This window comes from Hemitrygon akajei, chromosome 7 (assembly GCF_048418815.1).
Source record: "Hemitrygon akajei chromosome 7, sHemAka1.3, whole genome shotgun sequence".
Taxonomy (NCBI): domain Eukaryota; kingdom Metazoa; phylum Chordata; class Chondrichthyes; order Myliobatiformes; family Dasyatidae; genus Hemitrygon; species Hemitrygon akajei.
Window position 1 is genome coordinate 55706672 of NC_133130.1, and position 25397 is coordinate 55732068.

Genomic DNA, 25397 nt, shown 5'->3' on the forward strand with positions numbered 1-25397 from the left:
CTTCGGAATATTAAAACACTAATCAGGGAATCTAATCAGGAGTCTACTTCATGCTGTCAGCAGCTAAATTGTGAACACTTTGCTCAATGAATTGACCTTCTATTCTAATCCACTAGCGTTCTTAGAAAATAAATCCAGCCATCCTTCCCAGTTCACCTCATTTATGATTTCAACTCCAAGACACTTAACATCCCTAGGAAATGACCCAGTAAACTGTTTCATGTATCAAATTACTAAAAAGTAGAGATTTAAAAGAAAGTCTACACTGAATGATTCCACTTTCATTATAGTGTTGCCTTACAATCAGGGATTAATATCCTGAACTTGTAACCACAAATCACTAAGTGTTATTTTGGATCAAGCCTGTGTTAAATAGAATGACTGGCTTTGGGCACACCGTGTAGAGAAACATTGAGAAAAATTTAGTATGTACAACATGATAACACTTCTTATAACTTTCCATATTTGTTTTCCCGATGAGAGCAGTTTGATGGTTTGGCTTTATTGGGCTTGCCTTGGTTTATATGGGTCGAACATACCATAGTTTCATTTTGCTAATAATTAAGCCTATAATCCTCAATTACTTAACAAAAATATTCACCACCACAATGTTGCTAGGTTCCAAGGGTTAAAATATTAGCAAATGCATTGGTCACTTAATAAGTAATTCATTGTTTTTTGAGAACAGCACACTTTGTATGACTGAGCATCCCTTGAACAAGCTGGCCTTGATATTAATGCTACACCTCTAGCTCTAAAGTTCAAGCAGAGAAAAAAATAATTCATTTAACAGACTGTGACAAAATTCTTTAAACCATTTCTCATTCTTCTATAATCAAGGATTCCAATTATAATTTTTGCATTCTTTAATAATTTCATCCTTGTTGCCTGGCAAACTTCTGCTAAGTCCTTTAAAGTAAGTGAAAGGTCTGATACCCTGAACTACATCGATCACTTCAAATATGCAGATAGTGTCCAATCAAATATCTGCATAGCTTGTAGCAAAGAACTTCTCACTTTGTATTTTCAAGCTCTAGTTATTAAAGATAACATTCAATTAGTTAAGTGCTGACAATAAGTACTCACTTTTTAAACAACTAGTTTAGGTCAAAACTGGAGATGCTTTAATTCATTGAAGCTGCAGGACTCCCATTTCTGACTATTAAAGTAGCAGCCATTTTTCAAAATGCAGACTGATCATTTCAGAGCAGCACCAGCATTTTATTAACAAAAAAAGTCTCTCTTGTAGATTCAACATTACATTGTCGTATCATTTATAGGTATATTACAATACAAAGTTTTTAATTCCACCACATATTTAAACTTACAGCACAATATTTCCAAATACTTAGACCATTGGCACTTTTGTACAACACTGGCACCTTGAAAAATATTCAGAGTGTGCTTCAGAGTGGAAATAATCAGTGGAAAATCTCTCAGCCTTCCTACATCCATCAGCCTCCCTTCAGCATTTCCACTCCATATTATCCCTGGCTCTTTTTTTCCCCCCTTTTATTTCAGCTCCGAGAAGGATCCCAAAGAAAAACAGTTAAGTCAGTTCCAAGTGTTCTTTCCTTGGAAAAATTAGTCAAGCTTTGTTGAAATTGGAATTAAACAAAAATAATCTGACGGCCGACACAGCAGTTCTAATCAGCAGGCAGGCTTATTCAAGTCAACATCCGCTCAGCTGCCGCAGACTGTGATCTTTTACATATTGCTTCATTTTCTTCAATTTTGCTTTCTGAATTTTACGTCCCAGTTGGTATATGGTGATGAAATATTTGCAACCTGAATGGGAATCAAAAACAGCAGCAAAGCTTAGACATATTGGGTTGAGTTTAGCCACTACTGTTGAACTGTCAACACTTATTTGCTCAGCGATTCAGTGCGCGGTCATATATACGCTAGAGTCCTGAAGTTACTGACACTTTCCGGCTGGTCAGTCTGTCAGCGCGCTCCACTGTCAGACTCCGCACGAAGCTAAATGGCACAGCACATGCTTGCTGAGGTGTGTGTGTGCGTGCACATGTCTCATTCACAAAATAAAGAACCCTGCAGGTCAGGCAGCATTGGTGGGAATGATTTCACGTTCCAGGTCAAAGACCAATCAGCTCATGTTTCAGAATAATTAGTACAGTTGACCAAAAAAAACTTTAGCAACTATGAAGGGTGGGAGCCACAGGGATAAATGAAAGTTACAAGTGGGCCACGAGCAAAAGGTGGTTGCGAACCATTGGACTAGTGGATTCCAACATTACTCTGCAGTTGTGAATCTGTCACTCACCTGGGGCTACCTGCATGGCAGCAGCAAATATTCAAAGCTGCTCTACACAGTTCTCTCATTGGTTGAAGCAGCAGTCAAAACTTGACTAGTCAATTTAGGTTTGTAGCAAGCACCCCCAATAAATAAATAAATCAATCAATCACTTCCAGACAGACTATCCTAGTAAAATACAATTGGATCTTTCATTCAAAGATCTCGGCTCATTTAGTGGAATGCCTTCATTTTAAAAAAAATATCGATCTGCCTTCTGTAATATCTTTCTTCTCAAAATAAACTACTTCCTCAGACTGTTGCTATCATAAAGGGAGTACTGACTTTAAAAGAAAAACAGATTTTTAATTTTTAAAATCCCATGGTCACTCATTCAGATATCAAATAACATCAAAGTCTGTAATCTTACTGAAAAACACATTCCTGGTGATGTTGAACTCAAATATAGTGAAGTACAACAAGTTGTTGCCATTCCAAGAACAGAATCCCAAAGAATCCAGAGAAGAAAATTCCAAAGGATTAGTGTACTTCTGTTAGTTTACACATTGAACTCCCTTTAGAACACAAAAAAATGTCTATATAGGTGATGCTGTACAACTGAAAACAAATTTTCACAAAAACATATGCAATTAGACTATTACACAACTCTACATTTCGAATTGTTTTAAGTAACCTTTTAAAAAACTAACGTGGCTCAGTGAAGCTTTGATTTACCTTTGCCCATTAGGATTCCTGCAATTAGTGCTTTCCTGTAAGCATTGGTATCATTTTCTTCAAAATCCTTATGTGCACGATACTGGGTGAAATGAAAGGCAGGCCACCAATCTTGTCGTGACTCCCACTGCTCTTTAATCCAGTCTGAGTAACCCCTAAAAAAAAGCCACCTTAATTGTAACCAAAAAGCAGTACATTTAAATTATTTTAAAATTTCAGTGTTTCTTTCACAATACTAAAATGAACGAGAGCCAAAGAGAACTGCCGAAAGCAAACAACAATTCTTTTAATTTTTCCTTCAGCAAGCAACTAATGTCTGCAGATTGATAAAAATTACTAAACATTATTATTCTGAAGATTGATAGGTTATGCCTACTAGAAAGCATGAAGCCAACAGGTCTTTAGCCAAGAAACACAAAGTCAGTAAGATACTTTCAAGCTTCAACCTAACAGATGTAAATGAGAAACAGACATAACTGCAGAAAGGGTTATCTTTTCGTCTGCAAGAATATGACAAACAAGATCAATTGCCAATTATACTAACCCTTGCACAATATCGCAAGATCTTTCATATTGTTCTTTTAACAGGAAAGATTAAGTTTATTTTTCAAAGCAGCTGGCAAGTTTCACAGCACTGAAGCTGTAGAATGCACTTGGCCAAAGCTGCAACAGTAGTCACCTCAAATGTGTAATTTAATTAACACTAATAAAATGGTTACAATCATGCTCTTACTTATCTGGTCACATTTACAATAGTTAACTCTCTACAAAATTTATTCCTTGTAATAATTCATCCATCAGATTGAATGTCCTGTGTAGTTCATCTAAAATTCCTAACAATCACCCTATTTCTTTTCTGACCCTCTCCATCCACTGTTTACATAGATGTGCTGAAAGCCAAGGATTGCAACAGCATATTACACAAGGATTTCAATTTTTGATTATACAGGTTGGGTACCCCTTACTAAAATTCCAAAACTGAAAAACCTTCAAAATCTGACTTTTTTTTTTGCAAGCTGGCATGACATGACAAATAGAAAATTCCAGAAGGCACTATAGATCAGACAGTTCTGAGAAGTGACCTCACATATCTAATGAACAATAGTTACTGACAAATAGAAAAACACTGCATAAGGTGGAAAATGAAGATCTCGACTGTGTATTGAAAGAGTGGATCGTCAGCATTGGAGAAAAATAACGCTACTTAACAGTATGCTGATCATGAGACAAGCACATCTCTCGTGACAAAATGAAAATTGAAGGCAATTGTGAATATTCAGGTAGGTTGCAGAAATTGAACAAAAGGCACAGCATTAAAAAAAATTTTTAAGATTTGTGGTGATAAAGTGCCTGCTGACCATGAAGCAGCAGAGAAATTCATTGTCGAGTTTGCCAAGATCGCTGCTGATGAAAATCTAACATGCTGAAAGGCTGCATCAGTATGTATTTGTGATGAACTAGTGTAAGACAAAGTCTGCTTAACAGTAGCATGTAAATTCAGAGTCAGAAATGATGGCAATCACAAGTTATTTCATTATATATTCCAAAATGAGAAAAAATCCAAAATCCAAAACCCTTCCCAGCCCAAGCATTTCAGATAAGGGTTACTTAACCTATATAAAACTCCTTTGGATGCTGAATCCCATACTATGCTTACCCACAAATTGCACTTGATACTTAATTTGAAGTATCAGATGCTGGATACAACACGATGGAAGGTGACTCGAGAACAGAAATATATTTGACGTACAGCAAGTTTTACCACAGATGGCAGCCAGGTTTTAGGGTGGCCAGCATTGTTATTAATAATAGCATCGGAAGTTCAGGAAGGAGTGAATCGTCTCAAAGTCAGCCTTCATGTTATTACCTAAAGGACAGAATTCACCCAGCAGGATTAAGTTCAAAACACTAATGAACCATCTACAAAGATCTAGCATTTCAAGATTTCACACTTTTTAAGAAACAGATACAAGGTCATTTGCAGCAATCAGGAAGTTTGTGTTTTCGATCTAATATTACTCTCTTAAGGCTCACAGCAGTGTAATTTGTACGGCAATTTGCTAACCGAGAGAAGGCTGTTGACTGAAGTGAAAAATACTTGATGCTTTGCAAATGTACATACTGGGCTACAGCTTTCTTCATTTGCTTCAGTAAACATTTCCATGTGTTGCGGTCTTCTTTCCATGTGGGGAAATCCAGCAGACAGAAGAGCACACTGAGGGCTTCCTTATGATGACAGCTTTTTTCTGCAAAGGACAAAACTACATGAAGTAGGCTTGTGGCTGCACCCATGTTAGATTTCATTTAACAAGTCACATTTGGTATTGACCACTACTCGCTCTCTGACTCAGGTGATCAGGGGTTCAAGTCCCAGTCAGTGCAGAGCAGCACACTGGCACAGCCTCACAGATCCAACAGCCCATGCCTAATCCTGATGTCTGCTGCTGTCTTTGTGGAGTTTGCATGTTCCCCCTGTGTATTTTGCCCCAGGAACTCCAGTTTCCTTCCACTTGTCAAAGGAGTGAGTTGGTTAACAAATTGTCAACTACAAATTTGCCCTGGAATGGGTGAGTGGGACAAAATCGGGGAGCAGTTGATGGATACAAGAGAAAAAAGTAGGGCAATGGGTTGATGCGATTTCTCTGAGCCAGTATGGTCTTGATGGGCTGAATTCCTCCCTCTCCAACATCACAAGTATGAACAAGACATTAAAATTGAGCTATTTTACAAAACACTGAATTACAATATATTCAAATAAGTTTCCTTAAAATATGAATGGACATCAGGGAATCAAGAGTTATGAAAAACTGCGTAAAAGCAGAAAATTATGTTAATATGTCAAAAATCAGATTTGTCGTCTTCAAGAGGTTCTATGCACAGGTTCTCTTACTATTCCACACTTTTTGCTGGGTGCTCTGGTCGTCTCCCTTCACCCAGACAGCAGCATCTGAAGTAGGCCATCCTGCTTTTGGTTCATTTACTATTTGTGGGACCCAACTGTACAAATGCCAGTTGTTATCCCTGGTAAATAACACTGACTGCATTTGAAAAATTACCCCCTGGCTGCATAATACAATGCAGGATCTAGTGAATTTTATAAAAACAGACCATTTCTGTACACAGAACATTTGAACAGTGATCAATATTATAAGCTAAACCTAATTCCATTTGCACCATCCTGAAAAATTGCTTCAGCTAATCCCACTTTGGCAGATAATGCTCTGGTGGTGTTTATAACCATGAAGAGAGAAAAGATACGACATCTACTTACTTGACTTCAGGAGCAGTGAATTAAATTCCAACATGAGTTCATGAGAAGGAACCAGATGATGCAAAACCTGGAGAGTCAACAAAAAACATTCAGCAAACCTGTCAGTTTCGGCTTGTCATTAGGACTGAGAAATGATGAGAAATCGAACAGGTTTAGGTTGCAGGGAAGGGGAATGATGGACAAATTAAAAAGAACAAATGAATTGGTAATGGCTTTGAGAGAATAAATGATTACTTCTCAATGAACATAGAACTCTATAGTCAATACGTTTCACAGAAATGGCCAAATCCAATGAATGATCAGGAAAGACAATAAACTGCTGGCTATTCACTCAAGTAAATCATCCAGGTCCTTGGGTAAGGGATGTTCAGACAGAAAAGAAATGGAGATATTGTGGGCTGGGTCATTCCCAGTTCTGCTCACCGCCTGAACTCACCAGCACCATTATTCCCACGACAGTACTTAACTTTGTGATTCCATGGGATCAATTGCCTCTAGGCCTGGATTCCTTGGCTGCCTTGTAAAGCCGAGTGGAGGGAGAGCCACAATATGGCCTGAATCGTACAGATTCTGAGGCCTTGAGTCCAGAACCCACTGATATTTTTTTAAATTTATGGCTGGTTACCCAATTAAATGCCTTTCAGGACATCCAATCTCTCAGGATCTTTGTTGTTGTATTCAGTAATGATTCCAGTAATAGTGTTCTAAACACGACATAGATACTAGAAATCTTGAGCAATACACATGAAATGCTGGAGGAACTCAGCAAGGCAGGTAGAATAGATCGAGGGGAATAAACAACCAACATTGAGGCAGAGAGACAGGAACTGAGAGGTGTCTCTGCCACATCTGTTCTCAGGATGAGTCTTCCCATTGAAGAACACAAGATGTCCTCATTTTTTTTAATTTCCCACCACAATTGATGCTGCCCTCTCCCACATCCCTCCCATTTCCCACATATTCATCCTCACCCCATTCTCCTACTGTCACAATAAGGATAGGGTTCCCTTTTTCCTTGCCTCCCTCCCCCAGAGTCTCCACACCCAGCACATCATTCTCCATAACTTGAGCCATCTCCAATAGGATCCTACCAGCAACCACATCTTTCCTTACATGATCCAGTTTCAGTAGGGACTGTTCTCCCAGTGAATCGCTTGATCTGTCATCCCTTCCCACTGATCTCCCTCCTCACACTTATCCCAGCAAACATGACAATTGCTGCACTTGCCCCTCCCTCACCACTCCACCTCACAGTCTGTCAGGGGCATCTGATGCTAACGGTGTAACCTCCTCTATGTTGTGAGACCCAATGCATATTGGGACTCCACTTTGTTGTGCACGTTCACTCAGTCTGCTACAAAAGGAAACTACCCAATTCATTTCAACTTCCCCTCTGACATGCCTATCCACGTCTTCCTTTACTGCCATGAAAAGGCCAAACTCAGGTTGGAGGAGCAACACCTCACATTCTATCTGGATAGCCTCCAAGCTGATGGCACAAACATCAATTTCTCTAACGTCTGGTAATTTCTCCCCCTCCCTCCTTCTCTTTCCATTTCCATTCTGATTACCTTTTCACCCATTCTCTTCTCCTCACCTGCCCATCACCTCCCTCTGGTTTCCCTCTTCCTTCCCTTTCTTCCTTGATCCATATCCTCTCCAATTAGATTCATTCTTCTTCAGCTCTTTACCTCTTCCACCTATCACCTCCCAGCATTCTGGATTCTGTCTCCCCTTCTTTTCCAGTCCTAATGAAGGTCTGAGCCCGAGAAGACAACCGTTTATTCCACTCCCTAGACGCTGTCTGATCTGATGAGTTCCTCCAGTACTCTGTGTGTGTTGCCCAGCAACAGAGTTGCATAAAGGTTCTGGCATCTGACCTGCACGTTGACGCTGATCTGTAAGGTGCGACGGGTAAGCACTAAGTTTGGACATTAGTGACCAGCGCATTCTTGTTAACTGATGGTTCTTTAAGGAACTGCCAACTACATCCTGGCCCAATTAATCCAGCTGGCTTCAAATGCTGGCCTTCTAACACTGGCATAAGGAGACACAATAGTAAACCTCCAAAACTGAACAGGTGAACTATTTTAAATAAATCCTAATTGTTAAAACAAAGGTAGCTTTACTGACCTGTTTTAACTTGTATGCACAAGTACATTCAGTCAGTGCTTGCAGTCTAAATTGGTCTAGTGTCAATCTAAACCATTAAGTGGAGACCCCCACCAATTCACAATCCTAGGACTTAAATTTTGCAGAATTTCTTGTTCTGCATAAATTTATCATTCCACATAACAAGAGTAAAGAACTACAAATAATTATCTCTGTCCTGTCCTCTACTGCTGAAGGGATGTAGTGGCCAGTAGCTCTGAATGCACGCAGAAGAGGCTAAAGACAGTGCTTAAATGTTCACAGGCAAGTTCTGTACATGGATGAACAAGAGACAGCAAGTACATCAGCACGACTCAACACAAAACCTGTGACAAACAGAAAGCATTGTTTCTATGCCAGAAGAGAACAAGCTCAGAGTATAATCTAGGAGGTAAATCACTGCTAATATTGAATTACAGCAAAGAGCTTGGATACACGATTCTTACCCTCAGTACTTTCATCAGCTTCTTAGGTGAGCTATTGTGTCTCTTCAGGAACTCGTATAAATATACATGAGCATTTGGATTTGGAGGGAACCTGCTGTCATAAGCATAATCATTCAGCACTTTCAGGGCTTCCTCAAATCCATCATAGAAGTCAAGCAGCTGAAATAGAAAGCAACATGTTATTGAGTGTTTATGAATAATGCAGTTTCTGTAGATATTCAATTCCAAGTAAAGATACATCAGCTAAATGTCAGCTCATGAACATTTCAAAATTGTTCTTGACAAGGTAACATTCACCTAACCAGTTGAATAATCTGCTTCTGCTTGTGATGTAAAAGTGTTGCATATTTGGAAGGGAGACAGTCTACACTGAATATTCGATATCTCATATGATAAGAACGATCAAGGTTGGCAATCTGTTAAAAAGATGGAGAGCACAGACTCACCAGAATGTTCAAATGAATATTGCAAAATCAGGGATACTTTTTTTCATGATTTTCAAACACTTCAACAAAACTAAATTACTCTTGGTTAGTGCAAACATTTGTCTACCCGAAGTGGTGCTGCAGTAGTTGGTTAAATGTGATCAGCTTTCTGAACTTGGCATCCAAAGGGCTCATCAGCCCAGTGGAAGGTACACGGTCCGTCAGATCACAATGAAGCTGGCCAAACACCTGCCGGCGTTGCACTTATTGTCACGTGTACGCACAGGTGCAATGAGAAAAATTAATCTCAGCAGCATCACAGGCACAACATCAGATACACAACAATCACAAGAATAAGCCGAAGTTATGCACACATTTTTTTTTACAAGAAACAATTAGAATAAATAAACATAATATCTATTGTACTGAAAAGTAAACATCATGTTGCTGTACTGAGATAGTGATTAAGGTTGTGCAGATTGAACCAAATAATTCAATGGAAATGGTTAATTAGAAGTCAGTCAATATGGCTTGTTCTTTGGCTCAACAGTACACTAAAACAAAACAAAAATGTCTTTAAAAACGCAAACACGAGGAAATCTGCAGATGCTGGAAATTCAAGCAACACACACAAAATGCTGGTGGAGCACAGCAGGCCAGGCAGCATCTATAGGAAGAACAACAGTTGACGTTTCTGGCTGAGACATCGACTGTACTTCTTCCTATAGATGCTGCCTGGCCTGCTGCGTTCCACCAGCATTTTGCGTGTGTTACAAAAATGTCTTCCCCATTTTCTATTTTGCTAATCTGACATAGAAGAAAGATGGACAAATTTATTGATAATGAAAATCTAAAACAACTACAGTCGGCCCACCTTATCTGCAGGGGACTGGTTCCGGGACCCCCGCGGAAACCAAAAAACGCGGATGCTCAAGTCCCTTAGTTAACCTGTCTCAGCACGGGTGAACTTTAGGATGCGGGGAGCTCCGGACCTGCTGCCCACGGCTGCTGCTGAATCTGCAGTGTTTCCGTTGACGGAAAATGATTACGATTGAAAATAAAGTGGAAATGATAAAGGGATCAGAAAAAGGTGAAACGCCATCGGTCATTGGAAAAGCGTTAGGCTACAGTCAGTGAACAATTTTAAAGGATAAAGTGAGAATAATGGAGCATGTGAAACACCCTGCCCAATAAAAGCTGCAATTATTACTAAGCAACACAGTGGTTTAATTATTGAAATACCTACGTTTCTTAAGTGTTTTATATGCACAGAAAGGTAAAATATATACTATATACTAAGACAAATGTTTGACTGACGCTAAATAATACTGGATATACCTGTTCCAACTTACATATAAATCCGACTTAAAGACTGCCTGTACTTTAAATCATCTTTAGATTACTTATAGTACCTAATACAATGTAAATGCTATGGAAATAGTTGTTATACTGTATTCTTTTGGGAAAATTGACAAGAAAAAAAAGTCTGTACATGCTCAAACAACGAGTGCTGGAGAGAGAACTTCCGGGTTTTCCCGATCCGCGGTTGGTTGAATCTGTGCATGCGGAACCCACAGATAAGGAGGGCCGACTGTATAGATGCTGGAAATCCAAATTAAAACCAGAATGCTGCGAAGACTCAGCAATCACAGAGCTTCTTTAAAAAAGAAACAGTTAATGTTACAGGTCCAAGACCCTTCATCAATTCAAGAGAGAATTCAGGGAGTTAGGTAGGAAACTGAAAAGCAGGACCTTTAGGGTAGTAATCGGAGGATTGCTGCTTGTGCCACATGCTAGCGAGTGCAAGAATAGCATGATCAGGTGTATTAACGTGTGGCTGAGAGACTGGTGTAGGGGGCAGGGTTTCAGATTCCTAAATCATTGAGGCCTCTTCTGGGGGAGGTACGACCTGTACAAAAAGGATGGGTTACACCTGAACCCAAAAGGGTCCAATATCCTAGTGGGCACATTTAATAGAGCTGTTAGGGAGGGTTTAAAATAATTTGGTGGGGTATGGGAACCAGAGTGATAGGGTTGAGGAAGGGGAAAAAAAGAAATAAATCAAAGATAGCGTGCAACAGAGATTATAGAAAGAACAGGCAGGATATGAGGCTTAAAAAACAAAGCAGTGGGATGAGTTACAGGCCAATAGAGGCATGGTGCAGTTAAAACAGAAAGCAACAAATACTGGACAGAGTGTTGTATCTGAATGCATGCAGCATAAGGAATAAAATGGACGATTTTGAAATTCAGCTGCAGATTGGCAAATATGATGTTGTGGCCATCTCTGAAACTTGGCTAAAGGACGGCTGCCATTAGGAGCTGAACATCCAAAGATATATGGTGTATCAGAAAGATGAGTTAGTAGGCAGACGGGGCAGTGTGGCCCTGTGTATAAGAAATTATATTAAATCATTGGAAAGTGATGACATACGATTGCAAGGTGTAGAGTCTCTATGGGTTGAGTTAAGAAATGACAAGGGTAAAAGGACCCTAATGGCAGTTGTATACAGGCCTCCAAACAGCAGCCAGGATGTGGATTACAAATTACCGCAGGATATAGAAAAGGCATATCAGAAAGGCAACGTCATGATAATCATTGGGGATTTTAACATGGAAGTGGATTGGGAAAACCAGGCCAGAACTGGACCTCAAGAGAGAGGATCTGTAGAACGTCTAAGGGATGGGTTTTTAGAACAGCTGATTGCTGAGACCACTAGGGGATTGGCTATGCAGGATTGGGTGTTGGGCAGTGATCTGGAGGTGATAAGGGAGCTTAAGTTTAAGGAACCCTTAGGGAACAGTGATCACAATATGTTTGAGTTCACTTTGAAATTTGAGAAGGGAAACAGTAAAATCTAATGTGTTAGTATTTCAGTGGAATAAAGGAAATTACAATGGCATGAGGGGAACTGGCCGAAGTTAACTGGGCAGCAGAACAGCAATGGCTGGAATTTCTGAGAAAAATGAGGGAAGTGCTTGACAGATATATTCCAAATACGAAGAAATTTTCAAAGGGAAGAAGGACACTACCGTGGCTGACAAGTGAAGTCAGAGTCAAAGTAAAAACAAAAGAGAGGGCATACAAGGAAGCCAGAGCTAGTGCAAAGACAGAGGATTGGGAAGCTTTTAAAAACTTGCAGGAGGAAACTAAGAAGGTCATTAGGAAGGAAAACATGAATTATGAAAGGAAGCTGGTGACTAATATCAAAGAAGAAACTAAAAACCTTTGGAAGTATATAAAGGGTAAAATAGAGTTGAGGGTAGATATAGGACCAATAGAAAATGATGCTGGAGATATTATAATGGGAGACGCAGAGATGGCAGAGGAACTGAATGCATATTTTGCATCAGTCTTCACAGTGGAAGACATCTGCAGTACACTGGACATTTAAGAGTGTCAGGGAAGTGAAGTCCGTGCAGTGAAAATTACGACTGAGAAGGTGGTCAGGAGGGTTAATGTCTGAAGGTGGATAAATCTCCTGTACCTGATGGAATGCACCCTCGGGTTCTGAAGGAAGTAGCTGGAGAGACTGAGGAGGCATTAACAATGATCTTTCAAGAATTGACAGATTCTGGCATTGTACCGAATGACTGGAAAATTGCAAATGTTACTCCGCTATTTAAGAAGGATGGGAGGCAGCAGAAAGGAAACTATAGCCCTGTTGGCCTGACATCAGTGGTTGGAAAGTTGTTGGAATCGATTGCTGGGGATGAGATTACGGAATACCTGGAGGCACATGACAAGATAGGCCAAAGCCAGCATGGTTTCCTGAAAGGAAAATCCTGCCTGACTAACCTACTGCAATTCTTTGAGGAAATTACTAGCAGGGTAGACAAGGGAGATGCAGTAGACATGGTGTGCTTGGATTTTCACAAGGCCTTTGACAAGGTGCCACACATGAGGCTGCTTAGCAAGATAACAGCCCATGGAATGACAGGGAAGTTACTAGCACGGGTGGAGCATTGGCTGGTCGGCAGCAAACAGAGAGTGGGAATAAAGGGATCCTATTCTGGCTGGCTGCCAGTTACCAGTGGAGTTCAACAGGGGTCAGTGTTGGGACTGCTGCTTTTTACCATGTATGTCAATGATTTGGACTTTGGGATTAATGGATTTGTGGCTAAATTTGCCGATGATACAAAGATAGGTAGTGGAGCTAGTAGTGTCGAGGAAACAGAGCCTGCAGAGAGACTTAGATAGTTTAAGGGAATGGGCAAAGAAGCAGCAAATGAAATACAATGTTGGAAAGTGTATGGTTATGCACTTCGGTGAAAGAAATAAATGGGCAGACTATTTAGATGGGGAGAGAATTCACAATGCAGAGATGCAAAGGGAATTGGGAGTCCTGGTGCAAAATAGCACAAAGGTTAACCTCAGGTTGAGTCAGTTGTGAAGAAGACGAATGCACTGTTGGTATTTATTTCTGGAGGTATAGAACATAAGAGCAGGGATGTGATGTTGAGGCTCTATAAGGCACTCATGAGACCACATTTGGGAGTATTGTGTGCAGCTTTGGGCTCCTTATTTTATAAAGGATATACTGACATCGGAGAGAATTCAGAGAAGGTTCACAAGAATGATTCCAGGAATGAAAGGGTTACCGTATGAGGAACATCTGGCAGCTCTTGAGCTGTATTCCCTGGAGTTCAGGAGAATTGGGGGGTGGGGGGGGAAATCGCATAGAAACATTCCGAACGTTCAAAGGCCTGAACAGATTAGATATGGCAAAGTTATTTCCCATGGTATCAGAGTTTAGGATGAGAGGGCATGATTTCAGGATTGAAGGACGTCCATTTAGAACTGAGATGCAGAGAAATTACTTCAGTCAGAGGGTGGTAAATCTGTGGAATTAGTTGCCATGAGTGGCTGTGGAGACCAAGTCATTGGGTGCATTTAAGGCAGAGATAGATAGGTTCTTGATTAGCCAGGGCATCAAAGGGTAGGGGGTGAAGGCAGGGGAGTGGGGATGACTGGAAGAATTGGATCAGCCCACATTTGAATGGCGGAGCAGACTCAATGGGCTAAATAGCCTACTTCTGCTCCTACATCTTATGGTCTATGGAAGAAAAAAATCAGAAAAATCACTTGGCTTTCGAAGGTTTCACACTTGACTGTTTTAGCATATGGCAGGAGCGCCATCTGGTGGTCACACGCCAAAGTTTGTGTTCAAAAATTGAGTCAACATTCAAATTGCTCTCCTTCAATTTAACTAAATTTAATTGATACAGATTCACATTTTGTCCTATCCTTGTACCTACATTCACTTTATTTCAAGTGGTGTCAGTAAAACATTTTTATTAAGCACCAGTAAGTTGACTAGTATATGGCTGAAGCCAAAAACATACTTGCATTTATTTAAGCAACACACACAAAATGCTGGTGGAACACAGCACGCCAGGCAGCATCTATAGGAAGAAGTTCAGTCGACGTTTCGGGCCGAGACCCTTCGTCAGGACTAACTGAAATAAAAGATAGCAAGTGATTTGAAAGTAGGAGGGGGAGGGGGAAATCCAAAATGATAGGAGAAGACTGGAGGGGTGGGGTGAAGCCAAGAGCTGGAAAGGTGATTGGCAAAAGGGATACAGAGCTGGAGAAGGGAAAAGATCATGGGATGGGAGGCCACTGAGAAGTTTAAATTTTCTCTTCGACGGGAGTTCAGTGAAACCCTCTCTTGCTGCTCCCCATCTATAATTTCTTCGGCCCTTCAACTTTTCTTCCTATAGATGCTGCCTGACCTGCTGCATTCCACCAGCATTTTGTGTGTGTTGCTTGAATTTTCAGCATCTGCAGATTTCCTCATGCTTGCATTTATTTAACACATTTTCTGACCCCAGGATGGCTCAAAAGATTTCACACTGACACTTTCTTTTTGTGACCTATAGAAATGTGATAGCCAATTTGCACACAGCAATACCCAAAACATTCAAAATGTTTGGTGTCTAACAGAACCAAGCTACTTAGAACAGACTGTCTGCTGGAGGAACTCAGTGGACTGAGCAGCATCAGTTGGAGAGGGAGAGGAGTGGGAACAATTTTTAATGTTTTAGATCAAAATTCATCAGATTGTTTGCTACAACAGACTCTACCATTTACCATCTCATGTGTCTCCAAGTTTATTCATTTCAAAATTTGTATTGAACCTTGATAGAAAGCAACACTGAGAAAATAGTAAAATCCTTACAATATTGTTAAGATTTTATGAAGTTATGGCTACAACATGCTGAAACTTACATTGATGTAGCTGAGTATAAAGGGATCCCACACACCAGGGCTTTGGACAGCATCATGCAGGCCGATTGAAGCTTGTCGGAAATACTTGTGCATTTCTTGAGCTGTACTTGAATCAACTGCATCATTAGCTAGGTTCAGAGTAGACAAAATTATTTATTGGGCTGGGGAGGAGGGAGTGAACAACTAGGATTTATATAGCACTTTAAACGCAAACATTACTTTCCAGATAAAACACACTGGGCCTTTGGATGAGGTGCACATGTTTGAGGAAAGGAGAAGCATTTAGAGATGGATACCTATGCAACTCAGTGAGAATGGTGTGAGGATGGGAGAAGGCATTAGTACAAATCTTAATAGACAAGTGTAAATGAGCTGTACAAAAAGACCTAGGAGGAGAGCACGGTCAATGCGTCAGAGTTGAGGAACGGACAAGCAAGATGTTGAGTTGTTATTAAATATTACCCGTAACACTGATCAGGACTGGTACACTACACTGACAAGTATGGGTTATTTCACTTCCAGTGAACAACATAATACCATAAACACATCAGAAGAAAGACAAGACATTTTGTTTCAGGTGGTAAAATTCAAAATTCTCAAATGGGGCAGGCAACATTTTCTCATTTAAGTAATCACAAGAGCCAGTGAGCCTTATGGGACTCCAGAATTTAACTCAGTTTTGCGTTATTTGCTAACTGACATGCAAGAACCGTTGACTGCAGCAAGCAACAGCCTCTGCAGTGCTGCTCTAGAACCAGGGAAACAGCAACTGTCCCACCTCTGGTTCAGGCCATGTATAAGCGATTGCTAAATCCCTAGATTGGTTTATTATTGTCACATGTACTGAAATGCAGTGAAAAGCTTGTACGATGTTCACCTTGTATCCTCTGCGTGATGGGAGGTGGGGGAGGGGGGTAGGGGAAGAAGAGGTGGATTTTTATTATTATACTGGGTGCTTTGCCAAGGTAGCTAAAGCTAGAGTTATAGACAGAGCCTGGGTGTGGAGAGGGGTGCGTTTTCCATGACAGGTTTAGCGGTGTCCACCAATTTGCAGTTTGTTTCAGTCACAGGCCGGGCTGTTGCATTGCAAGCTGGTGCACTGAACAGAGTTCGTGAGGCTCCAAGGTGGACATGCAAAGTTTCCTTGGCCTCCTGAGGAAGTAGAGGCATTGAGAAGTTTTCTTGGCCATGACCAGGCCAGGCTACTGGTGATGTTGACTCCAATGATCATGGAGTTCTCAGCCTTCTCAAGTTCAGCACTGTTGATGTAAACAGGAGCAAGTGCACTGCCCCATTCCTGACGTCAAAGATGAACTCTTTTGCTTTGCTGACATTGAGGGAAAGGTTGTTGTCATGATACCTTGTCACTAGATCCCCATCTTCCTCCTGCACTCTGACTCAGTAATTGAGATATGGCCACTACAGTGGTGTTATCTGCAAACTTAATTGCCAACCAGCATTCAACCTGGATAGCTACAGTACCTACAAGCAACCAGAATTCTAGGATTAGAGCACAAAACTGCACACTTAATTCTCTCAAACATGAATGTTTGTAAAAATTCAATGGCTAGGCAGATATAGAAACGTAGAAAACATAGAAAATAGGTGCAGGAGTAGGCCATTTGGCCCTTCGAGCCTGCACCGCCATTCAGCATGATCATGGCTGATCATCCAACTCAGAACCCTGTACCTGCTTTCTCTCCATACCCCCTGATCCCTTTAGCCACAAGGGCCATATCTAACTTCCTCTTAAATATAGCCAATGAACCGGCCTCAACTGTTTCCTGTGGCAGAGAATTCCACAGATTCACCACTCTCTGTGTGAAGAAGTTTTTCCTCATCTCGGTCCTAAAAGGCTTCCCCTTTATCCTTAAATTGTGACCCCTCGTTCTGGGCTTCCCCAACATCGGAAACAATCTTCCTGCATCTAGCCTGTCCAATCCCTTTAGAATTTTATACGTTTCAATAAGATCCCCCCTCAATCTTCTAAATTCCACTGAGTATAAGCCTAGTCGATCCAGTCTTTCTTCATATGAAAGTCCTGCCATCCCAGGAATCAATCTGGTGAACCTTCTCTGTACTCCCTCTATGGCAAGAATGTCTTTCCTCAGATTAGGGGACCAAAACTGCACACAATACTCCAGGTGTGGTCTCACCAAGGCCATGTACAACTGAAGCCTTGTACAAATATGTATTTGTTGCCAATGCAAACTTCAACTACAGGATGTCTTGTTACCCCATTATATCCAAACAGAACAAAGCAGGGCCCGCAATCATCACTTACCCCTTTCATGAACAACACGATTCTTTTTAGCCCATGTGTAGTAATCAAGCAAGGCCCTGTAGCCTTGGATGAGCTTAAGTATTTCTTGCTGAGTTGCTGATTTTTCTCCATATCGCCATGTTTCAGCGACAGACAATTCCCTGTAGGCTTCATCCATCTTTCCGTTACACAGCAGGTGAATTGCATGCTCCAAGCAGGCCTTAGAACAGAATGTAAAGGAGCATTTACAGATGGTAAAGCAGGACAGGCTTGTCACCCAAATACACACCAATGTATTGGATGTCTCAATGCAGTCCATCCCAGCCAAACCAGGTTCATTTAATGCCCAAGTATAGATTTAGTTAATGCTCACATTAAATAAATACAACTGAAATAAGTCTCAAAAGATAGTGTCCATGAGTCTAATTCCCAAAAAAAGACATCAAGAAAGACTTCTCCCATGCACTGTAAAAATACTAAACAAAAACATTTGTATGAAGCAAAACCATTTTGTGGCACATACCATATAGGAAATAGTGTGCCAGGGGGTCTAATGATTTCATATTCACAGACACAACTATAACAGCAGTATTTGTGCAACCAAGAAATATGTTGTATTAATCTGAATGTTCTTGTTACCTTTAAGTAATATTTCACTCCAATGATTTTCATTTTCTTAGTGAATGATTCAATGTCGCCCCCAGAGCTGTTTGGATGATGCTGAAGGATTGTGGCTCCCATCCTCCAAATTGCCTAAAATATCATCAGGGAGTACTTCAATTACATACAAGCCTACAAATAAAATTCTCACTTAACACGACAATCTTAATTTCAAAAACCAAAATCTTTAACAATAGGAATTTCAAAAGACTGTCAGTGTAACGCGCTGTAATGGCTTCTCTGTAATGTTTCACTGCTAAGGCTAATGAAATGGCTTCTCTGTGATGTTCACTGCTGAGGTAACGGTTTCTCTGTATCAGCAATGTTTGGGTTATGGCTGGAGATAACAGGACTGTGGTATGCATGTTTGCCAATCAGGATCCTGTTGCCCTGTCTTGCGAATGCGGAAGGAGATCTTTCCTGGGCTTTTGCCAGGGAGAGATGAGGAGAGAAGACGTGAATGGAGAGATCTGGTAGACCACCGGATGGGGTGGACTTGGAGCGAGGGTCCAAAGGGCAGTGACAAGCGGAGGAGGTCGATGGTGAACGATCGACTTATCGGTGAGCTCCAACTTCGCGCAACAGACTGTTTAATAAGATTGGGCCCTTTTTTTCCCTTTCTTTTCATTTCTTTACTAACCATCTAGTCAAAGTAAGAGTTATAAAGCTTAATCATTTAATCACATATTGCGTACTATTTATTATTTCGGGGTACTGATTTGTAATGGGGCACATCATACAGCATCCACCCCAACAAGATTTCTTAAGGTTTGGCCGGGCTGGGCCAGGGGTTATCACCCCCTATACTAAGCCGCTTGCCAAAGCCAGAGTTTCATCAGTGTAAGACAGAACAGTACTACAGGCCCTTCAGCCGACAAAGTCCACACCAGCCTTGTCTTGTGCCTAGTCCCATCTATCTGTACCCAGGCTACAGCTCTCTATATTTCTCTCTTCTCCATATATCTATCCAAACTTCTCTCAAAAGTTACAACTGAATGTTACCAATCCCACCGGCAGTTTGCTCCATGCTCACACCATCCTCTGAGTGAAATTCCCCAGAACTATTTCACCAGATTGCAATTTCAAATTCCTGCTTGATTTATTTTTTTATATAAACACAGACCAGGTAGAACACCAGCTTACATTTTATTGAAATATTAAACTGCATAAACAATACTTTGTATCAACCATAAATTAGTATAGGTATGAATGGTCAATCATCATTTCCAATCATCATCAATAGAACAAAAATTTCAAAAAGATTCCCCATTAGTAAGACTACTTTCAATCCACAAGATGAACACATTACAGAAGGGGTGCAAGTTAGAAAACTAATACAGAGTGCCAGATTATCAATTTTCCTTGAGATCAGTATGGTTACCATACCCTAATGTGATTTTCCCACAGAAATGCTCATCACAATTGTCATCAAGAGGCATGAACTGCAAATCATATGCAAAAATAATCTTAGTCACCTCGGCACCACTACACCACACTACATATCCCATCTTATAATCAAAGTCAAATCAAGCCAGATTTGCAGCAAACATCGATAGAATGGTGCTGTGCCACTCTACTGACAATCCAGCAATGCATGAATGTCTAATCTTATCCGAGAACATGAACTTACTATTTTTTTAATAATTTAAAATTAACTCAAAGGGGCCAAGAGATTGTTGGATTGCAGCAAAAATCCTACTAACTTGCCAGTGATCATTCCAGAAAGAAAATGACTGCCCTAACTTCGCAAACACGAGGAAATCTGCAGATGCTGGAAATTCAAGCCACACACACAAAATGCTGGTGGAACGCAGCAGGCCAGGCAGCATCTATAGGGAGAAACACTGTTGACGTTTTGGGCCGAGACCCTTTGACAGGACTAACTGAAAGAAAAGATAGTAAGAGATTTGAAAGTAAGAGGGGGAGGGGGAAATCCAAAATGATAGAAGACAGGAGGGGGTGGGGTGAAGCTAACAGCTGGAAAGGTGATTGGCGAAAGGCATACAGAGCTGGAGAAGGGGAAGGATCACACATTTTAATTCCATGTCCCATTCCCATTCTGATATGTCAATCCATGGCCTCCTCTACTGTCAAGATGAAGCCCACACTCAGGTTGGAGGAACAACACCTTATATTCTGACTGGGTAGCCTCCAACCTAATAGAGGCCGATAATGAACACTGACTTCTCTAACTTCTGTTACTGCCTTTCTCACCGTCTTACCCCATCCCTGATTTATTTATTCTCCCCCCCCACCTTTTTTTTGCTCTCTCTGCCTGTTCTCCATCTCCCTCTGGTGCTCCCCTCCCCCCTTTCTTTCTCCCTAGGCCTCCCGTCCCATGATCCTTTCCCTTCGCCAGCTCTGTATCCCTTTTGCCAATCACCTTTCCAGCTCTTAGCTTCACCCCACCCCCTCCAGTCTTCTCCTATCATTTTGGATTTCCCCCTCCACCTCCTACTTTCAAATCTTTTAGTACTTTTTTCTTTCAGTTAGTCCTGACGAAGGGTCTTGGCTCGAAACGTCGACAGTACTTCTCCCTATAGATGCTGCCTGGCCTGCTGCATTCCACCAACATTTTGTGTGTGTTGACCGCTCAAACTTTTCTGCTTTACACGTGACTTTAGACCATCACTTATGCCTTAAATTGTTTGGTAAGCTGTTCAATTACAGGAGGCAGACAACAACACTTTGAAATGGCTGTAGCTAATTGGGTTGTGCACGTTCCACAATGTCCCTGGTGCTCTTTACCTTACAAGCAGATCGTTGATTTCTAGGAGAGGTGTCCTCTAACATCTGGAAGTAGTTGGTCATCAGTTCTGCCGCCGTCTGCCAGTCATGATGCGATACAGCTTTGTGAATCCGTCTCAGACAGATTCTGGCTGTTCTTTGGAAGCCACTTTGTTTTCCATCTTTGATATCTATATGTTGGACATTTAGTTTTAAAAACTGTAGCATCCTTGTGAAAGGTTAACACAGAGCTTAGAACAGCAGGGCCACATTATTTTATTGCAGGAACAAACAATATTCTTCCAGCTACTATCAAATATATTTTATAAAGTAGCTTATTACAAAAAGCTGTTATTTATCGCAGTTATTTCTTTTTAGGTCTCCAGATACTTCTGACATGTTCTGTCTTAACTATAGTTTGCATTCAGAATTGAAAAGGTAAAACACCACTGCACAGAGATCATACAATAACCCTTTTGTTGCGTTAGCCCCTCATCTTTTACACAGAAAACAGAACAACTCTGACCACAAAAAGCAATCACATCTGTTAAGTGTTAGAACTGTGGCATTCACTTGCTTAGAATATTTTCAGTCACATCGTATTAAATATGGAAAACAGAAAACATCTTTCATTGCAGCTCCTCCCCAGGTTAGTAACGGCTGACTTATGTGCAACCCATACGTTACAAGAATGATTGGGCACCTGCGGGATGGATTTGCTGACTTCTGCAATTTCTGCCTTATAGCAATACTGTTCTACTGAGAAATTGGAAAGGCTGAGTTAAACATCTTGGCAACAGGTTGCTAAACCTTGGGCTGGCCTCTGCATTTAAACAAATTTTCAGGAGTTGCATACGCTACTTATGAACTATTTGGAAGTCTGCTGTAAAATGCAGACAAAAAGCCTGGTTGATGATCTTCACCAAAATGTTGGAAATTTTCCAAGTTTTTAACCTTATACTACCTACTTACTTTATTGGTTAGCAAAGCAGTTTGTGGTTTTTACCTAGCTGGTCAGCTAAACGATAACTAATATAGGTTGTCCTCAAGATTGTTTAGATTTTTTCCATAGATGCTGCCTGGCCAGCTGAGTTCCTCCAGCATTCTGTGTGTGTTGCTTAAATTTCCAGCATCTGCAGATTTTCTCATGTTTCCAATTCTTGGAGCTGCATTCATTCAAGCAAGCAAAGAGAATTCCATCAGACTCCCGACTCGAGCCTTGCACATGGTAAGCAACTTTAGGAAATCAGTGAGAGGCTTTGTCACTGAAAAATCATAGAGGATTCAGGTCTGTTTTGTGAACCACAGACACCATTTGCCCCTATCAAAAGCAGCCCATGTCTAGCAAAGTTTGCATTATTTATACTTCAAAATGTCTATCATGGAAAAACTAGTTTATCACATTCAGAAAATTGTTTTGAACAATTTTTCCATATCCCTTTAATCACAGGTACTGATGTTTACTGATACTCCTACGCATAGCCCCTTCTACTTAAGTGGACATGTAATAAAATTATTAAGAGACAATATATAAATAGCTTACTGAGATGGTCATACTTTGAAATTGAAGTACACTTGTCGGCAGGTGCAAACGGATTTCTGGAAGGCAAATGCTAGTCCAAGCTTGTTCCACATTAAGGGGATGATCATTTTCTGCCATTAACTGTTCTATCTCATCATCCATCTTCAAGTTATCAATGTGAAGCTAAAATAACCTGGAAATTAGACGCAGTATTTAAGGAGGCAAGACCTCAATGTCATAATATAAAGACAATAATATTCAGCATAAAGCAGGATTAAATTTTTTCCTGAATTCACATTCAAATGACCCAGTGGAATATTTACTGTAACATAAACAAATGTTCATATCGATTAGTCTATAGATTGAGATCAGTTTTGGGAGGAAGAAAACACTATGCAAAAATGTACATAACTATTTAAGTTAGTATGCATCACTGAAACCTCAACACCCTCACACTTCTCCCAAATATGATGTTCAATCCAAAAGTGCCCCTTACGGTGGCATTCTGGCTTGTGTGCTGAGGACTCCCCACACCCAATGAATAGCAAGGCCGTACTACTAAATGCAAATCAAAAGCCTAGCTGTTCTAGCAGTGTTACTTGGGCTCCTAGGTAGCATCAGATACCTAGAAGGGTATTCCTGGAAGGGCAGGAAGACCTGCTTATCCAAGCTCTTCAATTCATTGAGTGTCTACCCGCAAGTCCAAGTTAGGGGCTGATAATGAATGCTGGCATTGTTTACAGAATAGTGGTGCAACTGGCGAAGAATTAATAATTCTGGGTTCACAGCTTATTCAATAAAACAGCAACAAAATATTTGCATGGTTATTTAGAATGAAAATTAAATGAGAAGAGCAAAAACTGCCCTTCAGTTTTGTTCCATTTCCTTTTGTGCTTCCAGTGAGCTGAAGGGAAGCACCAATGACTAATGGTGTTCCGCTTGGTACTGGGACCACTTCTTTTCACGTTATATAATGTCAGCAACAGAATTGACGGCTTTGTGGCCAAGTGTTGAAGAAGCAGGACTTAGACAAACTTAGTGGGCGAGTCTAGGATCAGAGGGCACAGCCTCAAAGTAAAGGGACGTGCATTTAGAACAGAGTTGAGGAGTAATTTCTTTAGCCAGAGGATGCCGAATCTGTGGAATTCATCGTCACAGACAGCTGTGGAGCCACATCATTGAGTCCCTGTTACAGTCCACAAGAGGGGTCGAGCAGAGCAATGCCTTCCACACGAGAGAGCCTGCTGGAAATGTAAAACCAGTTCCCTGGGTACAAATTGAACCTACTAACTTCAAAATAGGCTGAAACCATCAGGTACCACAACGCAAATGCAAAAACACTGCAAGTAGTAATGTAATCCATCAATAGACTTGAAAAAAGATCGTCACCCTAAAGGTTAACTTGGTTCTTCTCAGATTGCCCCTTTATTTTTGTTTGGGAAAGGAATATTACGTACTCAAAAAGAGTGGGAGGACAGTTACGTGAAGCTAAAACGCCGACGTTAACTAAACGTCCAGGCGCTGTTAATTTGTAAAGAACTTTCACAACCTCAAGTTAACCCAAAGCGTCACACAACCGCTGTATTAACAAATATCTTTCCATTTAACACTTTGCAGAGCGCTATTTGCAAAAGATTCAGAATAAAAGCGAAATCTCAACTGTACTTTCCAATGGGTTAACCTAAGTAAATGCTCGAAGAACTTACCGTATGTTAAAGCAGCGCTGAATCGAAGAGGATGTTTTGTAATCTACGAATTCCTCGCTAACTCGAGAATAACTAGACCGAAATGTTCTCTCCTCTCTAGCCTGCAGAGTTCCGACGCAAGTCGCGATTACTTCCGGGATCACGGTGCGCACTCGATTGTTGCTCTAAACTTTAGCGAGCATTTGGACCCAAAATCCTTTTCTTTGCTCATTAAGTAAAGCTAATGGTAACGCTAGCATTCATTCAATTATTTTACCGCCCCCCCCAGTTCGTTACCTCCAAAGAGTAAACGAATTATGGGATCAGGGTTTATTTAAGGTTTTGCCTTTTCGTACTTTGGCTGCATTGTCGCCATCTCATGTCTAAAGCATGTATCATAGCTCTTACAGGGATAAAGACACGTCCTGATAAAGGATCTCGGCCCGAAAAGTCGACTGTTTATTTCCCTACAGAGATACTGCCGAGTTCCCCAGCATTTTGTTTGTGTTGCTAAAGATTAGACTTATTTATTAGGCAGAGATTCGACCAGAAATGTTAACAACATCTTTCCTCTCGTAGATACTCTCATCAGTTGAGTTCCTCCAACAGTTAGGTGCTGAAGATTAGGCAGTCGTGAGAAAGGGGTATTTTAAATTGCACCAAAGAAAAGCCCCATGAAACACACGGGATGGATCCTGGCTTATTTACAAGAAAGAAAAACAGAATTTCTCTAAAAAAAAGTAAGGTTATTTTAAAGGTTTTTCACTTATATAGCAGCTAGTATGAAAATGTCCTTCATTCAGTGCAATTCTTTCGAAGTGCAGTGACTACTACAACACTTAGCAAAGGCAAACAACTGATTGTGCAACTCCCCATCAGTACCATCCCTTTCTTCCCTTCCACTGCTCTTGTATACCCCATAAACTCTTTGGAGAAACCCAAAAGTATTTATTGCTTCCAAATCTTGCTTCCAGTTTGCCATCATAGAAAGCTTACCATTTCTCTCAGTGCACTCATCTCCAATAA

At 40.8% G+C, this 25397-nt stretch overlaps 1 protein-coding gene across 3 annotated transcripts; it reads right to left on the reverse strand.

The window, feature by feature from the left end:
• Positions 1-1177: 1177 nt before the first annotated feature.
• Positions 1178-24508, reverse strand: taf1a (TATA box binding protein (TBP)-associated factor, RNA polymerase I, A). Of its 3 annotated transcripts, none has more exons than XM_073050919.1 (11): positions 24393-24508; positions 22722-22879; positions 21186-21355; positions 18417-18530; positions 17799-17997; positions 15515-15642; positions 8858-9016; positions 6261-6327; positions 5112-5235; positions 2990-3144; positions 1178-1788 (listed from the first exon to the last, which is right to left on the reverse strand). In XM_073050919.1, exons 2-11 carry the CDS (start codon positions 22846-22848, stop codon positions 1673-1675), a joined length of 1359 nt encoding a protein of 452 aa, XP_072907020.1. In that variant the 5' UTR covers positions 22849-22879; positions 24393-24508; the 3' UTR covers positions 1178-1672. The 3 variants fall into 3 exon arrangements, with proteins under 3 accessions (XP_072907020.1, XP_072907019.1, XP_072907021.1); XM_073050918.1 differs by having other exon boundaries at positions 5055-5235; XM_073050920.1 differs by lacking the exon at positions 24393-24508 and having other exon boundaries at positions 5055-5235; positions 22708-22816.
• Between the last annotated feature and the right edge of the window lie 889 nt (positions 24509-25397).